Source organism: Cyanistes caeruleus, chromosome 10, assembly GCF_971803275.1.
Source record: "Cyanistes caeruleus chromosome 10, bCyaCae1.hap1.1, whole genome shotgun sequence".
NCBI classification, from domain to species: Eukaryota; Metazoa; Chordata; class Aves; order Passeriformes; family Paridae; genus Cyanistes; species Cyanistes caeruleus.
Window position 1 is genome coordinate 17,208,322 of NC_141710.1, and position 22,179 is coordinate 17,230,500.

The 22,179-nt window shown below is 41.9% G+C and overlaps 1 protein-coding gene across 21 annotated transcripts in view; it reads left to right on the forward strand.

The window, feature by feature from the left end:
* MCF2L2 (MCF.2 cell line derived transforming sequence-like 2) overlaps positions 1-22,179 on the forward strand; it is a 162,559-nt gene that overhangs the window by 131,924 nt on the left and 8,456 nt on the right. For 7 of the 21 annotated variants that reach the window (XM_086843992.1, XM_086843993.1, XM_086843979.1 and 4 more), the window contains 5 exons: positions 2,622-2,843; positions 3,550-3,642; positions 4,010-4,088; positions 7,152-7,224; positions 10,285-10,394. In XM_086843992.1, the coding sequence (XP_086700118.1) occupies positions 2,622-2,843; positions 3,550-3,642; positions 4,010-4,088; positions 7,152-7,224; positions 10,285-10,394 (577 nt within the window). Of the gene's footprint in view, positions 1-2,621; positions 2,844-3,549; positions 3,643-4,009; positions 4,089-7,151; positions 7,225-10,284; positions 10,395-14,235; positions 14,332-16,886; positions 16,977-19,084; positions 19,157-20,846; positions 20,934-22,179 lie in introns of all 21 variants that reach the window. The other 14 variants (XM_086843978.1, XM_086843982.1, XM_086843985.1 and 11 more) reach the window with 3 other exon arrangements.

Consider the following 22,179-nt stretch of genomic DNA (forward strand, 5'->3'; position numbering starts at 1 on the left):
AGTTTCCACTGTTTCTTATTAATTCCCAAAGAGAAAGGCAGATTTCCTCCTGTGTTTCTCAGTTTAAATGTATGTACTTACAGCAATTTAGCAAAAAAAAAGTTTTGAAACAGTTCTGTAAAGGGAAAAGAAGAGCTTCTCTAAGAAAGGTAACATACTATCCTGAGCAGGGGGATTTATCCAGATTCCTGTCCATATAAATATTGAGGTCATCCTTTTGTTTATTCCTTGCTTTAAAGCTAGAGTAGTTTTGTACACAGGAATTCAACAGAACATTCCTGTTCCTTTTCAACTTTTACTTTTGAATTTTCCAGCCTTTCATGAAATGCCAAATAATAACTCCAAGGACTTGATTTTTGCTTCTGCTTTCTTAGCTGAACTGTAAAACCTGGCACAGTGGGACATAGCCACTGCTTAGCCAAATGATGACAGCCATCCTGAGATGGTTTGCTGCATGATTATTAAATGGGGTGAAAGTGTGAAAGAGGATGGGCCCAATAATTTCTTCTCCCTGTTCCACCTGTCCCAGGTGCTCAGCCAAATAAACAACTCCCATAGATGATGAAACCACACCCCATCTTGTGGAATCTTTCCCACACAGCCATGATAGAAATACTTGCCTGGAAAACGTTTCAGGCCAGGATATTATACCAGTAGGAAAGCAGGTTTTGTGATAGCTGATGAATGCTCCCAATTTCATAGGATATTCTGTTCCTTGGACTTGGGCACATGCAGATTTGAGGACCTGAAGTCTTGTGTAAGAAATTGCTAACATGTAAGTCTGGGGTTGGTTTGGTGTATGTTTTCTATTTTTAGGCAAAAACACAAAAAAAAAGCAGGATAAAGCTTGGAGAGCAGAAGTTTTAGGTGTGTTCCCTACTATCATCCCAATATTTGTACACAATCTGGCCTAGGTAGTTTGTCCATGAATTATGATGAGAGATTTTTATAATTTATCATATGTATCATTCAATAAACATGGGATACTATGTATTGCTCAAACAGGGAATAATTATATTTGAGATAGCGATCAAATCCTACACTTTAAATAAACTTCCTTTAAGATAAAATATTGCTGTCCACTAGCAGAAATTACCAGAAACAGTATCCTCCTATTTGCTGCCTACACTGAAGAGAATGCAGTGCTTGTGGGCTAATGTTCAAAGTCTCCTGTGGGATTGCTGCAGACTGCCATCCCTGTCTGTCTCTTTCTCTCTGCAGTGGCAGCCTCCCACTTCACTCACTATTATCCCAATCCCAGATTCAAGGTGGGAGAGTCAGGCCTGTCTCAAGGGCTGAACTGAGCTTCTGGATCTCAGTGCTGTATTGAAGAGTGCCTGGATTGACAGGAGCCTCTCACCATTGTCAGAACCATGTTGAAAATATGCTTGGGTTTTTTTGTTTTTGTTTTTTAATTTAGCCTTGCATATCAATGTGCTTTTCACAGGCTTGCCATTTATAGCTACATGCACATATATTAGAGATGACAGACTTTATCTAAATTGCTGAGGTTTTCTGAATGGTTTGGAGAGTCTAATAATACCCTGATATAGAGTGTAAAAGTATCTAATAAAGCTCTGGTTTTGCAGTTGAGTGTAGGGTAGAGGACGAGGAATGAGAGGGAGAACAGGTTGAAATTCTTAGTATAAGAAATTAGGCATTCCCACTTGGAGCCAATGTCTTCACCTTATAATCAACAGAACATGCAAATTTTGAAAATAAGTACTTTAATAATGCACTGGGCTTATTCCCTCAACTTATTATACAAAGCATTCCTTAGAAAACTTGCTGTTAAGATAATTACAAGTATCATTATTTGTTGAATCCCATTACCATACCATTGCCATGTCTTCTATCCATATGTTCCTCCACTCTTAACACAGAATTGGCATCTGAGTTAAGTATTTATATCAGTTGAAGTATTTACCCATCAGTGGTCTTCAGACAAGAGCTTTAATTTGGAAAAGTCTGTCTAGTTCCTGCCTAGTTTCAGTCTTCCTCAGGTGCTTTTATGGCTCCTTGGTGCATTCATTCCTTCTCTGCCCAAGGCTGTGCAGCGTTGCATAATTTGCAGAGGGTGAGCCAAGAAACTATTGACAAAGTGTGTAAAGACTATTTTGAAACAGGAGGGAATTACATACCTACATAGCTCTAGGCACTGATCCGTGACTTCAGGCATCTAAGCTCTTTCAAGGTTTTGCCCAGGGATGGAGGAAACTTGTACAAGAGTGGAAAGTGAAACTAGATCTTCCAGAGTCAAAGCCTTTGCTTGGGTACTGGTCTGCACTGGGCATTCCTTGGAGTCAGGAGCCTTGAAACCCAGTTTTTGCCAGAAGAAGCTTCCTCTGAGGTCACCAGAGGGGACAGCCTGTGTGTCACATCCAAAGAGATCCTGAGATGGATCTTAAACACTAACTGTGACCGGGGAAACAAACTGGGAATTATCGACATGGAAACCAGTGAGTTTGTGGTTATAGAAAGAACTTAGCAAGGGGACATGCACTCTCCAACACAAGGGATGCCACTGCCTGGAATCTCAAACACCAGCAGAGGAATGAATTGTGCCTGGGACGACCCTGGTTTGAATGTGATGTATGCTCTTTCTTTTCCTTGCTGGCTAGGGGGATGTCAGTGAGCTTGGCAAGCTATTGATGCAGGGTTCCTTCAATGTATGGACTGACCACAAGAAGGGGCACAACAAGGTGAAGGACTTGGCTAGATTCAAACCAATGCAGAGACACCTCTTCCTCTATACAAAAATGCTACTTTTCTGCAAGAAACGTGAGGAGAACACCGATGGCCATGAGAAGACAGCTTCATACAGCTTTAAAAATTCATTAAAGGTAATAAATGCAGTAATGGTAGGGGAGGGAAATAAGTTTGGTGTTCTCCCAGGCAGGGATGTGTCTATATGGGGATTTGAAGAAGGTGTATATATCTGGAGCTGTCTTGCACCCCTGAGTAAATGACAGCTCCCATTTAGTCTTGGGCTGGAGACAGACCAAGCCATATATCCTGCAACTGCAGATGTGAACCTTGTTCTTTGCAACTTGATGCAAAGGGACACGGTGTGTTCTTGCCCAGCATCCCATAAAGAGGAGCCAGACTGGATCTGGACTTGCAGATTGGTCATTAAATCTCACAAAGCCCTATTCCATCCCTCATCTTCTCCCACCTTAAAAGGTCAATGATGGCAAGCGAAAAAAGAGGCTTCCTAAAACTGAAAATTTGTCACGGTGAACAAGAGCCAGAATGGGGTTAAAACTGATCCACAGATCAAGCAATAAAAGAAAAGAGAAAAAAGAAAAGATAAAATCATGATCAGACATTAGCCTGGGTTAATTTTGAACATTCTTTTTTCCTTTAGCAATCAAAAAGATGAATGGCAAATGAGATATTGAAAAATAACATGCTCTGAATTTTACTTTTAATGACTCCCTAAGGTGTCAGAAGTGAATGCAGCCTTTAAAAAATGCTTCTCAGAGGATCAAGTTTAAAGACTACTGGTATTTTCCAGATTCCAACTTCTTCTTTTCTATTTTGAAATAGATGAGCACTGTGGGCATTACAGAAAATGTAAAAGGAGATAACAAGAAGTTTGAAATCTGGTATAATGGCAGAGAAGAAGTCTATATCATTCAGGTAATGACAATCCTTTCTGCTTCCAAGAGCTATACTTCCTTTCAGTTGAATTGTTTTTAAGAATGTTCATACAAGGTCCTGTATACTCCAGAAACAACAGCCATTGAAAGCTTCATTGTTGTGTAGACACTGAAAAGCTAAAAGAAGAAGTAAAGTACTGAGGAATTTCTTGGAATGCTAGACAGAAAAGTAAGGACAAGACCTTAGGTTTGTGGTAACTTCCATCTTGAGGAGTGTCTGCTTTGCTCAAAGCTGGCCACAGTGTTCCAATCCTTGGCAAAACTGAGAGCCAGTGTAGGTCAGGGCAGCCCAGTGACTGGCAGTGTTTTAACTGGATCTGCTTTGCCTTGTTCTCTTTTGTTCTCAGGCATCTTCTGTTGAGCTGAAAAACACCTGGATTTCAGAGATCCGCAAAGTCCTGACAGGACAGCTGGAAGCATGCAGAGGTAGGGCTCACAGAGTGGGAATGTGTCCTTCCCTCTGTAGCTGTGTGTGACAATATGGGGCTGGGACAATACCAGCCAGTACCACCAGTGAAGCCAACAAGGACCAGCTGGGCAGTTGCAGCATTGCTGGGATTTAAAGCCATGTCCTGATCAAAGAAAATTTCTTGGACTTTTATAAATGGCATAGATAGCTATTCCTTTCACAGTTAGTCCAAGGAACATGGTTTTCCTCTATTGTCCCTCTCAAGTTACAACTCCAGAAGCATCTTTTTACACCAGCATGTGAGGAGATGAGGTCTGCACTCTGTGTCTGCTCACAACACCTGCATCAAAAGTTCTCCTTACACATCCGTGACTGTACACAGCAACTGCCCCTCTGTCCTAGTGTTTGCTTTGGGTTTTTTTGGGCTTTGAAGGTTTTTTTTAAATCTAGTCACCCACCTTATGTTCTAAGTGTCAGTTGTCCCATCTTTCCATCTTAGTGACCTCCCTGTAAAATATGGTTAATGACATTTCCCCTCTCTCACAGAGATGTCAGTATGAAGGTGGTTTGTGACATGTTCAACACCACGAATGATTGAAGCTTCCTAAGCACCTAAGATAATGACACCCTTTTTCATATAAGATATTGAATCCTAGACAGACAAAATTCAGTCAGGTTATTTCAGAGAGTAAAAGAACATAGTGATGATAGCTATCATAGATGTTATTCTATTTATTCTCTTAGGACAAAAAAGCCCCACAGACTTTTCCTGGATCTTGGTATTGCTTCTCACCTTGGTCTGTCATTTTCTGCTTCTCTCATACACTCATCTCTCTTCAAAGCAACATCAGCAAAGCCTCTCCACCCACATCCTTTAAATTCCTAAGCAGAATTTGTCCGAGGTTGAAACCTGTGTCTGTGCTTTAATTTTAGAGGTCACCTCTATTTTAATTGTCTGTTTCAGAAAGACAATGAGTCCTTACAACCTCCTTAGGTAGAAGGAAACAATTATGAAACTTAGCCTCAGCAATTTGATCCAGCCCATAACAGTACACTTATTTACAATGTTTTCTATACTGGTCTTTTGTTACTCATCTTTTCTTCATCCTTTCTCCTTTTTATTCTGAATTTTACTGTGATTAGTTCATCAGGAACTGCTGAGGAAAGACCTCAAGATTCTTGTTAATGCAGTTTCAGGACTGGATCTAGAGGCTTTTTGATATGGTTTGTAATATTTACTTCTGAAGTATAAAAGCTGGTGACTTAGGCTACCACAGAAGAGTTACTAATGGAGAAAAATGTACATATTTAATAGGATAAAGAGCTACTCCCCCACTGGTATTTCTAGGCAAAGGAAATTAAACTTGTATGTTACCCAGATGAGCATTTGTGAAGTCTCTATAGCATACAAGACCTATTAGCAAGAGTTACTTTACTTTTTCCAGAGAAAAAATATACAGGAATCAAGACCAATTGAAGCATTTTTAATTTGATGTTCTTTATTGTGTTGCCCTAAGATCATACGATTCTAGAATATCTTGGGCTTCAAGGGACCTCAGGATCTCACAGTCCAAGGTCCTGCTCAGAGCAGAGTCAGTTATTGGTCAGACAAGGTTACTCAAGACTTTATTCAGTCTAGTCTCAAGACCATCCAAGGGTGACTTTCATTCTACTCTATGGGTAAAGTCAAGCTTTCCTTTATTGTGAATTGAGCAGAACAGCAGTCAGAGGGTATAAATTTGATCTCATATGCTATTGCAACTCTTCCCATTGCCTTTTCCCAAATGATCACATTAATCAAACCCCTTACTACAATAACTGGTGTCAGGAAGCACACGCTTTGTCCTGTGGTTTTAAACTTTCTATTTCTAAAGACTCACAAAAGAAGAGGCCTTAATCCAAGACTGGTTATTTTGACAACTGAGCATTGCAATGGGAGAAGGAAGAGGGATATATTTGTTTGTTTGGCTGTTTTAAAATGACTGTTGTTAGGAGTTGCACAGGGGGTTGGAATGTTGGAAGGAACCAACTGAGATGAATGAGTGAAGGGCAGAGAAGGTGGCCACAGGATGTGATAAATAGTTTAAAATATGGGTCACTGGTGTCCAAACACTTGGTGTGTACCCAGCCCTGTCAGATATTGCAGTCAGCATGGGATGTTAACAAGGCTTTGGGCAGCACCTTGATCCATCAGTCCCAAACATAGCTGTCCCTTGCAGGCAAAGCTTAAGGGATCTGTCTAAGGCCATGAATCAGTTGCCAATCCCAGAATGGAGCCACTTCCCACTCACCACCCAGCATGGGCATTTGTACCCCACCAGCAAAGAACTTGAGTTTAATCTTTCAGTGCTGCCCTGTCTCCTTGTCACTTCACTGATGGGAAGTTCATCTTTTTTCAGTGTGAAATAGCCCAGAGATCTCAGCAATGTGAGAGTTTGAAAGCAGCTGCTTCCATTGTTTCCTCACTTCTCAGTGTCTGACTCTCCTGGTCCTGAAATCCAGGCTCTGAGAAAATGTCTTATAATTTTTCTTCACTCAGCATTTACTGGACAAAGTACAAGCCTGTTGCTACCTTGTGGCCCTGCAAAAAGCATGAACAAGTAGCATATGAATAACATTTTCTGATTGCTGTTTGCCCAGGATGCTGAGCAAAAGAATTCTGCAGAGATATGGGGATATATTCTGCTATGTAGCTGAGTATATAAAAGGACTGATGGACGTGTGTTGCTAAATCCAGAAAAAGCTGAGCCACAAAACTTGTATTCTGGGAAAAGGGCCATTGTGTCCTTTCTCTAGGACCATACCTTGCAGTTAGCTAGGAAGAGATACAGAGAATAGGGAAGGTAGCAGGGTAAGAAGTCTCTTTAGTGCTGAAAAAATGTAAGTAGAAGAATTGTTCTGTGAGCTAAAAGGTTTCATGAAGATCTTAATATGCCTTTCTCTTCAAGTACAAGCATTCCATTTTGATTGCAGTGGCAGGCAAAATCTCTCCTCTCCTGTTTCTCTCTCCCACCTTCTATATAAACACAGAAGCAACTTACACATTTTGGAGCAACATCTTTTTTCTTTTTCTTTAACAGAAGCAAGTCAACTGCACCAAAGAATCACTGAGAGTGTGTATCATGCACCAATGGATTCCTCCAATGCAAGCAGGTAACCACAGCTGCCTTGACATATCAGGGTCATGTTTTGTCTTGCGTTTGTGCTTTTGCAGTACATAAATTCTTAGGTTTTTGTGTTTAGCTTCCTGGGTATGAATTTACTCAATTGTCTTCAAAGTCTTTAAAGATATATAAATACACATAAAGGTTTGCTTAAGAGAGAAGTAATATCACAATGCAGAATTAATTTCAAAGATTAACTCAAGTTTAGACAAAAAGTATTGGAACATTTCCAAGATCTTAAATGGAGCTGTCAGCAAAGTTTTGTAATGACCCAGTTGCTGGGCAAGTTTAATGTAAATTGTCATGGGATATCACTGTAGAATTTTAGCAGGATCAAAAACAGGAGATTTCAGGTAACAGACAGCCTTTGAGACTTGTACAGCTCAATGCAAGAAATATTAAACAGATGTAGTGCTATTAATCCTGCACCATTTTTTTCTCTAGACTTGGTTAAATTGCTTTGTTCAGGGTTCAAGGGTGGGAATCTTTAAGCAGAACCACCTTGGGGATAGGAGAAAATTATTCCAGTAAGATATGAAGTGCAATCACAAAAATGTTTCAGAAGAATCCAGATGTGTTGTCCTTCTTAAAAAGCTCTTAAAGTGAGATTTTCCAGAGCAGAAATTATAGACAAAATATGTCAAGAGAAAATTAATTAACTCCAGGAGGAAAGACCATGTGATCAGCTATTTGTCCTAGAGTGGATTAAACTAAAGGAAAAATGAAGTGTTTGTTGCCCTCACTCTGCCAGCTGTGCCAGAAAAAGAGGTCAGATGCTCCTGCTCCAAATGCTGGGTTATTATAGGAACAGGAGGAATACAGTGAGTCTTCCTGTAAGAACAGTGCTCTGGGCTGTGATGAATGGCATAAAGTTCAGGGTGTCCCATTATCTGTGCTATGTGTCCCCAAGAGGAACAGGGGCAGCAGAATCGCAGCACCAAGCTGGCTTTGCAGTAGTGGATGTGGAACAGTGGATGCAGAGCTCCTCGGACTGGGGAGTCCTTTCTGCTCCTGTTCTGGGATGCTGGGTGGAGGCAAGGAGGGGAAAAAGCTGGACTGTGATAGCCAGGATGTGGCACAGCCTGTGCTCATGGCTGATGTGACCAAGCAGCCCCAGCTGTGAGAGGTGCTGGAGACCAGTGGAGACAGCATTGGCTGAAGAGCAGCCAGCATCATCAGTGCTCTGCCAGCAGACGGAGCTAATTAATCACTGACATGTTATCTACTCCTGGGTTGCCCATGTGTGACAGTGACTGCTGGAATTGTCAAACCTCTGCTCTGACAATGGGGAAATCTGCTTGCAGGATGCTTTCCCTTCCCCAGGCTCTATCTGAAGCTGTCATAACTCTATCTATGACAAAGATTATCCCCTTCACTGTTTACATGCCACCAACATCATCTGGGACTGAAATTCCATGAGATAAGGCGGGTCTGACTTGGGATTGGAGCTAAAGTGTTGGGAAAAGGGACACTTAGAGCCAGTGTCCTTAATACAGGCAGTTACTGAGTGTCCCTAAATCCTGTCCAATCTATTTCAATTCTCTCTCTCTCTCCAAATTTGTCCACTGTTTTATCCTAAAATGGGATGCCCTGTGGTATCTATTGCTGGTATGTCTCTCTCAAGGGATGGCTGCTGCATTTCATTGATAATGAAATGATCCCTTTGTATTGTTTTCTAATCTATTTAAACATATGAAATTTAAATAGTCTATTGTTCTAACTGCTTAACTATCTGCTCTGTTGGAAATGACTGATGCAGTCATACATCCATGTAAAAATATCCTGTGAACATGGATAAACACAAACTCTTGGAATTTGGCTGCAGATGCTGTTTCAGAAAAGCTTGTGTATTTTTTGGTGTCTTTCTCACAGCTGTAAATCTTTAACTCTGTCAGCTGCATATTTCACAGTTATCCCAGCCTAGCTAGGAAGAAAGAGACAAAAAAGAATGAGGAAATGTGAGCGTTCTTTGGATTTGTTCCATATTTATTTTGAGCCCCATTTTGTACCTGACATTAGTCTGCAAAATCACATTTTGATTTAGTACAGGAGGTAACAGAGACCTTGCTAAGGTTCCATCAGAAACAGGTCAGAAGTTCAAATGCAAAACAATGAGTCCTGGATTGCTTTATATTAGAAAAGGTGTTTCTTTTTCAGCTCTCTAGCATTTGAATTTAAATTTTTAATCATATCTCAGATCTTTCCTTACAGCAGAACAAACTGCTAAGTGTAGCAGTTCACTGTTAATTGTAAGCAGCAGTTTAATTGCTGATACATGTCAATAACAAGCACCTTGGCAAAGAGTATTTCAAATGTGTAGATACAATGATTTGTGTGGAGCAGTTTGCCAAAGATAACAGTCAAACACCCAGATTAAACCATCAGATATTTGCATAACAATGAGGATAAGAGCCACAAGAAGACCTTGCATCTTGAATGTCCTACAAACCTGGGACAGGGTCACTCATCCCATTACAGACCCAAGGCCAGTGCTGGGCAGGTTTGTTAAGGCGGATCCTCCCATTTGTGATTCAGCTGCAGACAGGGATATCCCACTGGGATTCATGTTCCAGAGAGCAGAAGAAACAGTAGTTGGGGAATAGAATAGAATTCATAAGTTGCTCTGTGCATGGTGTAACCTCTACATGGCCATCCAGTATCCATTTCTCTCCTGGAGACAAATGTATTTATGCTGCAAAGGTTGGAAAATCTGGATTATCTTTTCTTACCGGGCTTCCTACTCCAAATTCTCAAATCTGTTGCACTTGCAAAAAGAACTTGTGCAGACAACCAGCTTGTTTCTCCATTTTTCCCTTCTCAAATCTGATGAAGCACATCACTCACTGAGTGTGTGGAGAAGAGGCAGGATGAGTTTTTCCCACCACACATGCCTGCACAGATGCAGGCTTTTATAGCACACAGCATTTTAAAACCAGCCCTTTGTTCATTAGGCTTCCATGTCTGAGGGTAAAAAAGAATGCTTAGTGCTCAGTGTTTTATTAGATGTTAACCAGGGATGTTACTATTTCTGTATTTCTTTTATCCCAAGGTATAGCAGGAAGTCATCAAGTATATATGAAAACAAATCTGAGGCATCAAATGTGGATGCATCTAACAATAAAAACAGGAATTCCAGTCCCAGCGCCAGACAAAAGAGAGGTAGGAGTTCTGACAGAGATTTTGCTTCCAAAGGATAATATTTTTATATTTGCACATATTTCTGGGGTTTGATGGGAATACTTTAAATCTATGCTGTTTTAACCCAACATCAAAAAAACAATGCTAAAAAGCTGAATGGATGTACCAAGAAAATTTGTGAGCACCAAAAGGCATTACCAGTTTAGAGTTTTTAAGTCTGAGTTTTGATGGTTTAGAGTGTTCTTTATACAACTTGTCTTGTTTAAAAATAGAACTTAGGGGACAATAGCATGTGTGTTTTAACCTTCTGCGTCCCAATGAAGCTGATTTCTTGACATATTTAATTTATATTTTTTTCTACAGACTTTGCTAGCTGATTTCTTTGCTTTAAGTCAAGGAGAGTTTTTTTGCCTCCTCTGTGCATATCAGTTCTCCCCAGGTGTACAGTAAATAAATCCACAGGCAGTCACAGAAAGTCCCTCCATTATTTGAGGCCATAAGTACAATAGATCTTCTATACAACAGAGGTTAAAATAAACACTATAAAGAAACTGAATCTCATCTTACAGTAGCAGGAACAGAAAATCTTTTGATATCAGTTTCTCTTTCAGGCAGTACTTCCTAATGTTGAACAAAGAATTTTCTAGTAATATGAAAAAAGAAAATTGTGAGGTTTAAAGAGATTAATGCCCAAATGAGGTGTAAGGTAACAGTGCCTTTAAAAATAAAGATAATAAAAAAGAAAATGTAATAACTGTCTTGGAAAAATGGGCTCTTCCCCAAAAGATTTTTCATTGCATTAGGTTTTCATGCTGGGAAGAAAAGTTACGGATACTTCATTTAAAAACCCAATCTTAAAATTTTGTTTCAGTAAAATTTTATTTTTAAAACATTCAGGCTTTTTTTTTTTTTAAATTAAAATAAGTGGAAAAGTAGCTTTTCCTTTTAAATTTATAAACCCCATTTAAAAAAAAAATTCCATGAAGATTACTAATGCTTTCTAACTGTCCAGCTTACTCAAGTGTGGGAACTGGGATCACATTCTGTGCTGATTGTCATTCTTCTGTCTTCTGCTTTCCCATGAGCAGCTCCTCAGGGCTCTGGCTGGGATCCCACTGGCTCAGCCCAGAGCATCCTCATCCTCTGGTGGTTGGCTCTTCCTGCAGAGCTGGGCAGTGAGTCCATTCTTGTTTGGTGATTTGGGTGTCCTGTGCATCCTGAGCTGCAAACCTCGCTCTGCAGAGCAAGCAAAATGCTCTCTAGCTCTAGATGTCCCACCAAAACTCGAGTTTGTGTCCCTGTGAGGCACCTCTGGTTGAGGCTTTGCAGGGGGCTGAACTCAAAAATGTCCCAACACCCTGCACAGAGCCTGGGGCTCTGCCAAAATTGTCTCTTTGTGCCACCTACTGCCTGTAAAATGCTTCCAATATCAGTGTAGTTACTGTGAACACAGATTACTTTAAAATATTGGGGAGTTTCTGCAGTACAGAAGGGGAGGGTTCTATTGACAAGCTTTTTCAGTTTTGTTACTCTTATCAATAAGTGCCTGTGGCAGTTTTCTAACGTAAACCAGTGTTTTGTGTGGACCTGACTGGTGGAGTCATTGCCTTGAAATATCATGGGAGCAAATCCTGCAGGAACCTGTGGAGACCCCCTGCTCAGAGAAGAGTCAGCTGCAGCAATTTGCTCACAACCATGTCCATTTGGGTTCTGAACAGCTCCAAGGATGGTGACTCCATTATTCGCCATGGGGATGCTGTCCTAGGTTTAACCCCTTTCACAGTAGAAAGGTTTTTCACATTTTTAAATGGAATTTCCCATATTTCACTTTGTGCCCATTGCCTCTCTCATCCTTTCACTGGGCTCCACTGAGAAGCATCTGGCTCAATCTTCTTTACTTTATAAGATCCTCCTGAGCCTTTTCTTCTCCAGGCTGTGGAATCACAGCTCTTTCACTCTCTCCTCATGTCAGCTATGGTGATCCTTTCATGATCTCCACGGCTTTCACTGGATTTGCTTGAGCATGCCCAGGTCCTGAGGAGCCCAGGACAGGACAGCACTGCAGGAGTGTCTCTCTTGTTCTGAGGGGAAGCATCACCTCCCTGAACAGCCCAGGATGCTGTTTGCTTTCTTTGCCACAAGGATGCATTGCAGGCTCTTGTTCAACCTGTTGCCCACCAGGACCTGGTTCTTATTATATTTGGAAATAGTTTCCAGGGTTATTTGGTATATTTACAGAATGAAGGAAAAGGTTTGAAATAACTCAGGTGGGGACAACATGAGTTTAGACACCAGTGGCCAATGCTTTGCTGGTGCTGAGAGGCTGTGGGGACTTGTGAAATGCAAAGGGGTCCCTCAGTGCAGTGATTCAATTGCAGAGCTGAAGAACTAATACAGGAACCCACCCCTCTACACATGCACTGCTGTACTCCCTGTAGGACTCTCTGATATTTAAATGCTATGGATTTTCTTGCCCTAAGAAAACAGAAAGTAAGTATATTTTTTGTACCATTTTTTGAATTCTTTATAAGCTACAGTATCTGTACAAAGATTGCCTGGCAGTGGGAGCAGCCATGGCAGGGAATGGACCACACAGATTGTCTGAAAACCAAAGGCCTCACAGCTGAAGCCACTGCTCAGAAGCAGCTCCTCACGAGATGCAACTGCCTGGCCCAGAGCTGGCACTGAGCACTGGGTAGAAGGAGCTGAACCACAGTGAAATAATTCTTCTGTGTTGTTAAAATCTGTTCATCTCACACCCACCTATGCATGCAGACACCTCGGATCCTGGATTATCTTGGCTGCAAATCAGGAAGTGATGGGATGCACTTTCTTTTGGAAGCACAGCTTGTCTGTCTGTTGCTTGTCTGTCAGTGTGGAATCACTGTCTCTTCGTGTTCCCTTTGTACTTTTGGTCTTCATTTGTCCCTTTAAAGATTTTCATGTGACAGCCTATGAAATAAAGAGGAGGAAAATATATTGGTTAAATCCCAAGGCTCACAACCAGGTACCCAACATGTGATTTTTCTCCTGCTCCTTTGCCATAAACCTTCTGGGTGTTATCTGCCCACACCAAGAAAGGAACAGATGGAGGATTTGGCAGGAATGTGTGGATCTGGGGGTTTGATCTAGGTCCACCTGTTTCCTGCAATGTGAGTAACTGAGTATCTTTCAAGCCCAGAGCCTCAGGATCTCAATCCATCTGTGACTGATCTCTGCAGAGGCAGCTGTCAGACAGCATGGCTGATTGTTCATGCAGGAGCCTGGCACGTGAGCTTTGCTGGCATGGCATCCTTACATCCCAGCAAATCAAGAGATCAGTTGCATGACTCTGCCAGCTTCAGAGGCTTTAGAAAGGCTTCAGCAGGTAAGGCTGAAGGTGTACCAGCCACAGGGCTGCTGAGGGCAGACTCTTCAGTGCCAGTACTAGATTGCAGAAGTGGAACTGCTCTCAACACTTGCATGACCTGCACTGCAAGGCTTCTTCTCTTATTTCTTCCTACAACTCGCTGTTCCAACCAATGATGTGTTTCCATAACAGGAGGCACTAGCTTGCTGCTAAATTGTATTTTCCTTTGATAAGAGTTACTCCCTACACCTGTTATTCTTTGGTTTAGTTCTGTTGTTGTTCTCCATTAAAACTCAGTGAGCCAAACTCAACCCAGGGGCTCTGTTTGGTTCAGCTGGATAACTCACCCTGACCTCATGTCACCTTTCTAATTGATTAGCTCTTGCTCAGGCTTGAACTGAATCAAAATCTATTTATTTTGAGTTGTCATCCAGTGCTAACCTTTCCTTTCCCATAAGCTGAACAGCTGACCCTTCCTTCCTTATTTCTCTTCCCTCTCCCTCTCTCTCCTAGTTGATGCTTCCAGCAGCCTTAACCTTGAGCGCACAGCGCTTGCTAGAAAGCGATTCACATTGCAAGGTCTTTCCAACCGCAGAGCTCCACCCAAAGGTAAAATCACCCATGCAGCATTTGGTCTCAGGCCATCTGTCTCCTGCACTCCCACAATGTTCTCTCCATCCCATGGTGCCATCCATCACCGTTTCCTAAACTGCTGCTGCATCTCACCCAAATGCTCCTTTCTGGTGCACACAAGTGGCTCCTCTGCTCCAAGACACCGTCACCAAAAATTGCTCCCACAGCAGCATTGGCAAGGCAACCTCTGGGTTGGCTGGTTTGGTCTTTTACTGGTGCACTGTGCAAATAACATTTGTTTCCAGTTTCTCTCAAGGGTCAAAGTGTGAACTGGCTTTAAATGAAAAACTGAACTTCTTTCAGCAGCTTACAGGCTTGAAGAAGAATGTCATATCTCTTGTGCTATATGAGATTTTAATGTGTGAAATCATTCATTGATTGGATGTCTTTGTTTTTTCAAATATTGTTCAGCTGTGGCCTAGTGGGGAACAGGAAATCTGGGGTTTTATTCCACTTAATTTTGTTATATGACACTGTAAAATGCTGTGTTTTGAGTACTTGTGTATAACTGTTTAGTAGATATCCATGAACAGAGAGCATTGCAAGTTCCTGTGACGGCTGTACAAGGAAGAGACTTTAGAGGAAAGAAAGAAATATTAATAGAGATTAAATTGAATGACTACTTACATCACTTTCTGAAAAGATACTCTAATTACTCCCTTTATTGATTTTGTGTGGCTTTTCTCCTGTTCTGAAAAATATTTCCTCTGTGAAACAAAGGGTTAGGATGCAGTGATGGAGAGCATGAGCATCAAAGGAGGAAAAACCAAGATGAAAGCATAAAAGCAGAAATACAGAAGCATGAAGTTATAATTGACAAAGTAGATAAGAATGAACCAAGAGTCTGCACTGCTGCAAGATTCTGGCTACAAGATTAAGGGTGCATGTGGTAGTGAGGTTCAAGGTGGACAAACAAAGTTTAATGTCTGAATATAAAAATAAGCAGGGTTTAGATCTTGTGACTCAGGAAAATCAATGACAAAACACAGATTTCAGAAATAATGCCATAATTTTTGCAAGTTTAGATCGACAATTTTGTTTGGGGTCCCTTTTACCTTTTTATTTGTGTTTTTCCTTGTCATATGAAATGTCTTGCTTTATATTCAGTGCTCCAGGCAGTGAAGCACAGCTCAGAAGAGTTTGTACCCCCTCTGCTGTAGGTACTCTGAGTTCAAAGCCTTGCTGGGTCTGGTTATTTGAGATTCCTGTGGAACACCTCTTGCACAATGCCCCATTTCACTTTGTGGTGCTGATCTGCTGCTGACCTGCTCCTGGCCAGAGGGAACCACTGGCAGACAGGCTAGGTGGCCGGCAGAGCGTGGTCATTCCCACAGGCAAATCCCTGCATGGGCTGGCTGCTGAGGCAGATTGGGAGCTGGGAGAAATGAACAGAGAAATGTCTGCAATCAGCTTGTCCTGCTCCTGAACATTTTGTCTAAAGGTTTTTGTTACTGGCCATGGTGAAGGATGGTGTGTTGAGCTGAGCGTACTTAGGTTCAGACCTGTTGTGTCTGTTCCTGTCCAGAGCAAAAGGAAGGTCTAAACAATATAACCAAATATTTTACCCAACTAACTAGGGTGAAAATGAGATTGAGTATCAACTGGCAGTGGAGCATGGGTGCTCAGAGAAATGCTGAACTGCCTGCCTAGGCTGGATATGACAGGCTGGAAAATGTTGTATATAATCACTTTGGTGATTTTTTGGCCAAATGAATGTTGATGTCTGGAGAAGAAACTTTAGCATCCTGTGCTCCATCAGTGCAGAGATCCCTGAGGCAGTCATCCCAGAGCTGGCACCAAAGTGTATCGAAAGTCCACACTCAAAGCACCCTGCATCTCCCCACCACTGGGTCAGCATTAGCCATCCTGGTTTGCAGAGCCAAGTCCATATTCCTTGGAGTGGGCACAACTTCATCTCTTAGTGAAATGTGGGAAAGCTGTGTCTTTACTCCTGGGAAGACTTAGAGAAAAAGCAGGATGCTAAATAAGGAAACAAAGAAGTACTATGTAGCCTTCACTTTTTCCAAGTGGTTTGCAGCGGTAAAGATGGAAGCTCGAGAATGTTTTCAGGCATTCACACAGTTAAATTTTAGAAATGACAAATGTGAACTCCAAACCATTCATGCTTGTTTTTCAGTGTATTTCAGGTCAGTCATCACAGAACAAGCAGTTCAGTGTCTAAAATGATCCAAACATCATCTGTAGACACATACCCCATTTGAGCCATCATGCCATTTCTCTGTGTTTTGTAGCTCTATTTGGACACTGGTTGGTTGCTAAAATAATAATTGGCATAAATCTCTTTCCTGAAGTATTAAAATTGGTGCAATTGGAATTGCTTTGAAAATATGTTCATAATAACACCTTGTGTGCTTTTCACCTTGTTGAGGCTAATTCTCCTGTCTGTTTTAGAGGAGCAACCTTTCTTTTCTTTACCCTTTTCCAGCTGCAGCTTTGCTTTGAACATCTTTTACCCTCAGTGCTTATTAACCTCTAACCCTGCCCTGCATTGCATCTGTCTATTCTCCCAGATCCAGAGTCTAAGGACAGAGAAGTTACCCGTCGCTTTTCCCTAGCCTCCTCCATCAGCACCACAGTTAATGCTTCTGCTGTGACCAAAGGTACTGTCATGCTGCTTGCTTAGCTCCCCTCTCCCTGCCTGCTGCCTGACACATTCACTGCCAAATGCTGCTCACAGAGAGAGTGCCTCAGGCTCAGCTTGTACAAAGGCAGGAGGTTCCAGCAGAAGAGTCAGCACCACTGCAACACCTGCAGGGAGGCGGGCCAGGACATTTTGAATCTGTTTTGAGGTGTGCTGCCAGCACACAGACTCTTCCCAGTAGAAGAACTGTAGGCTTCAAAAAGTGTTGCTGCTGTCCATGGAAATGGGATTAATTTTTGGCTGATTTGGGGTTAGGTTTCCAACTTCTCCCTGGTTTGGATTAACTGATGTTCAATTGAAATTATTTCTCTGTTTCCTTAAAGCTCTTTAGAACTTTTGCTTTCAAGAAGGAGAAACTGTCCTCATTGCATTGCAGATATCAGATAGCAAGAAAGATGATACCAAGCCAAAAACAGAGGAACAATAGATGCCAGTTTTAATTATGTTTAGCAATATCACTGTTATGATTATAAACTATGTTTGTAGGGAGATTTTCCTATGTGTAAGGGAGTTGGGTGCAGAATGCACTGAACTCTATGCAGTTTGTATGGGAGCTTATGGAAGTTTTATTTATGTGCTTTATTTAGCTTTAGAAAAGGCACTTTTAGAAAATACAAGTTACTGTACTAGTGCCTAGATTTAAACTCAAAAGCAACCCATGCATTTAGGCAAACGGGTTGTTTTGAAAATCAGTAGCATTGTGGGCACACATGCCTACATGTCAGGGACAATTTTAACAACAGAACATACGGTCTTACATGGAATTCTGATTATACTGCCTTTTGGAAGTAGTTCTTGGAATGGAGTGGAGGAACTGATTTGCAAGGTTAAGATTTTCAGGGCAATTCATGAATCAAAATAGAAGGAAAAATGGAAGAACTAATTTGTATAAAAATCTTTGCTCCATACTTGTCAGGAAGAAAGTCACTCAGTATCTGTTGCCTTCTCAGCAGCTGTGAAGGATATGAGCCACATCCTTGGCTGCAATGAGGCTGGCAGGGAATGAGGACACGGTGGGGTTCATGGGCAGAGGAAGGATGTGATAGTCTCAAAGATAGTCTCAACCTGCAAATGTTTCTTTGACAGCACCTTTAGACCACAGCACTAGAACATCCTCACACGGAAGTCATGGGCATAGCATAAGAGAAGAAGTTATTACAGCTTTTTGCCATCAGAAGTACATGATCAGTTGCTAAATTATGGGAAGACTGAATTATTTCCTAGTAATTATTTTCAAAGCTGGGGAACAGAATGAAACACACATGTACATAGAAAATGGGCAAACAAGGGTTATTCTTTAATGTGGTTTATCAAAGACAGCATGTGTGAATTGCAGTGAAAGTTAAAATTTGTTACAGTTTCATATCAAAAAGTCCTATCCTAGAATCCTGTCTGCCCAAAGACTGTTGGCAATCTCTCAGGATACTGAGAAAGCCACTTCTGCAATGATTTTCAAAACTAGAAAGCAGAATCAGTGCTCTTCAATTTAGTGTTTTATTTACATCATCTGCTTTAAGAAAATATTTCAGGTGACAACAGAACCAAAGCCTGAGTCTTGTCTCAGCATCAGCCCAGATGCAGATCTAGCCAGGGTGCTGTGGTCATCACTCCTGGGGCTGCAGCTGCCGCTGTGTCTGATCCTCACTCCCCAACACGTGCACTCGGGCCACAGGAGAGGCGCTGCACATGGACCTGTGGCTGGCGTGCCACACTTCTGTGAGCCAAAAGTGTTGGCTTTGTGGGCTGTGCCCTGCCAGCCTCACGGTGAAGGCTGGGGCTGCGGGTCTGGCTGCCTTAGTGCCATCTCCTGGGCAAGAGTGAGAGGGAACTTCTGTGAGACCTGAAGGGAAGCAGAGTCTTCTGCTGTGATGTCTCAATATCTTCTGACAAAAGGGGTCTCTTCCCTATCTGCTTCCCAGAAGTATCTTCACCACCTAGAACCTAGGGGCTGGTCATTCTTCTGGGTGAAATTAAAAGTGTTAGGTAGTCAGTGTTTTGAGGTGGTAGGAAAGCAAGTTTCTTCTTTAACAATATTTACAGCCTTGTGACTCTGTAAACTTCACACAGGTCCCCTTGTTCCTGCAGTTAAAGTCAAGAGACATGAAATAAAGAGTGACCCAACTCCCCTGGGGTTTGAAGGTAGGAGTATTTCCATCCTGCATGAAAACCTCGTCTGATATTATTCACTGAATTCACATCTCATCACAGCTGGTAGATGACACTGGAGTCCATCAGGAGGTTGGGGTCAATTTATCTGCATAATTTGGATTAAGACAGCTTTACTGTCTCCCTTGCCTGTCCCCTGCACTCATATTCACCTAGGCGTGGGCCTAAATTAAACCCCCAGTTCTCTGCCTGTTTTGTGAAGTAAAGCTCTAGATTGTCACCTGGATCTGGAGTTGCTGCCTGGCTCTGCCTCCCTCCACAGGGAGCAGCAGCAGGGAGCCAAGGGGCTACTTTTCACCTTCACCTGCAGTCCAGCCACTTGCATCCCTCCTCCCTTGTTAGTGTCTACTCCTAATGAGAGAAACAGGAGCCATATGCATGAAGACTACAGGAGAGGCTAGACTGTGCATTAATAGTCATTTCAAGTGCAGTGTTTCATTTCAGACAAGCAGAATTTCCACCAATTTGTTGCATCAGATTCATAAATTACTGTTTAATAAAAATTATCAAAGAGTTAAATTGGGATGCTGTTCCTCAGCCACTGAAAGATCACCAGCTTCCACTGTCAGCTTTCCCCTTTACCTGACCATTTGCCTTAGGGGGTACAAGGAGACAGATAGCTCTGCTGCAGGACAGGCAGAAGAGAGATGTGGGCTGAGGAATCCTTTCATAGTATTGTGTTGTTCTGCACAAAAGCTTGGTAGGAAGAGCTGGTGAACAGGTCAGTGATGGAATTGGTGAAATATTAGAGCTATCTCCCATGGCACTCCCAGCAGAAGAAGAGACTGGAACAGAGAAGTTGGAAGAAACAATTCAGAGACAGCAGAAGTAGTTTTCCTGTTTGCAGAATATTTCCTTTTGCCAGTGTTCCCTAGATACATGTTTAGAACAATCCTGGCACCCAGCACCAGAGTTTCCCAAAGTGTGGGGTTTATGCCTTGCTTTCCTCACTGACAGATGCCCTGATCTCAGCATTCCCTGTGGCTGCAGAGGCAGGGAGGATTTTAAGGTGCAAGAACTATGTGCAGCATAGAACTGACTTGCTCCTCACAGGTTAAAAACAAGGTACTGCTGCACAGCATCCCTCACAGACTGAGCATCTTTAAGTAGGAAACAATGAACATTATTTCCCCTCTAGCAGAAGATATTGCTGCTATTGCCAGGGCTTTGACTGAGGTAATAACACAAGGGATTCTCCCCCCAAAATTCTGTTGCATTCATCAAGAGTGAATTCATTAATTTGTGGCCTATCTGGTCCCCTTTTGCTGCTATATGGATTAGGATCAAAACCACAGGATTATCACCTACAAAATGATTTGAAATGCTGAAGGAAAATATGTTAAAGATGGGTAAGGATGCTGTAATGAAATAGAACACTGCACTGTTCCCTCAGCAATTGTCTTCCTTAATTAACATCAATACTTCTGTTTGATTCATTTCACTGTTCTCTGTCCTTCTCAGACTTACAGTTTTTCTGTGGAATGCTGCTGTCCTTTCACTCATTTGTGCTGGTCATGTGTCTCCTCTTTTATAACTGTTGGACCACAGTCCACCTGTTTGTTAAAGAGACTGTCAGTTGCAGAGGTGATGCAGGAATTCACTTTGTACTGGTTGTCTGGTCACTATTTCACCTTGAAGACACAAATTGTACTTCCTGTCACAGATGCTTTTGAGAACACCATTTTGGCCCAGACTAAATGTAATGCCGGTTCCACCACGAGATCAGTGCCTAGATCTGCTTCACAGACAGGTAAACAAAATTAAAGTATTTGTAAACTCAATTTGAGAGTGCAAACTAAATTTATGATAATACTTACTCTCTTTATAATAAGGAGCATTTTTGCTTTTGGTGAATATTATTTACCATCAAAACAATGAAAGAACCAGCTTGGATCACTAGCTTAGAAACAATGCCCCAGATTCTGGTTTTCTGAGGTCAGGATAAAAAAATTCTTGTAATTGAAAGCAGAGAGCTCAGAATTTGATCTTATTTTATAATAATTAAGCATGAGAAACAAGCTGTTTCTTAGTCTCTGAAATTAGAATAGTGATTTGTAGGAAGAGGGAGGCTGATGCATGTATTTGTAAGGAATTCTTGCTGGTGAGGTTTCTAAATTACAGTGGCAAAAGACTGAGGAAGTTTTGTCTAATGGGGTGGAGGAATATCTTGTTCTCTTGGTGTTGGTAGTCCAGCCTGTGAATTTAAACTGAAATTGCAGTAGCAGTTTGAAGTTAATTAGAATCAGAATATCGTTGTATGTTTAGATTTTTGCTAGTCTTGCTGGTGTTAATAAACTGGTACAGGACAGTGTCACTTCAGAGGATGATTCACACCTTTAGAAGTACAGATGACCAGACCACACCTGTGGGGCGGTAGCTGGGGATGCAGCTGTGCTGGAAGAAGGTCCCTGTGTCCCTTGTAGCTGGGTTGCAGTTGTTGGAGCAGACAGACCCTGGGTGGCAGAAGGGGCTGCAGAGCTGCATGACCACGTGTTGTACGGTGCTTATAGCACGGAGGATGTGCATGGGGAGGGATTCAATAAACCAATTAATAAACCTATTTCTCCCAGATCAGGTCACCTTTCTGTTTACTGCCTGAACTGCCTGGCTTTGGTTTTGTATTGTCTCAGGCCAGGTTTTGGTGTGGGTTGAGAGTGCTGGGGTGTGCACACTGGGATAATCATACTGAGTGAGCTGTATCATACTGTGTAATCTGTCTCCATGCCTTGTGGTCAGAGCTTTGCCTTGTTGAGAGCAATGGCCCACAGGATATAAAGAACTTGGTTCAGCATCTGCTCAGCCCAAGTCCCTGTGAATCAGCTAATGCCCAGCAGGTACATTAATTAGGAAAGCACCTGGTAAATTGACGAATTCCATTCAGCTTGTGTCTGTCAGGGTTGCAGAATCATTTGGTAGATCCAAGGTCTGTTTCCTCTGAGCTGGACTGTAGTCATTCCCATCCCCACCAGAAAAGTGACAGGCATCAAGTGCATCAA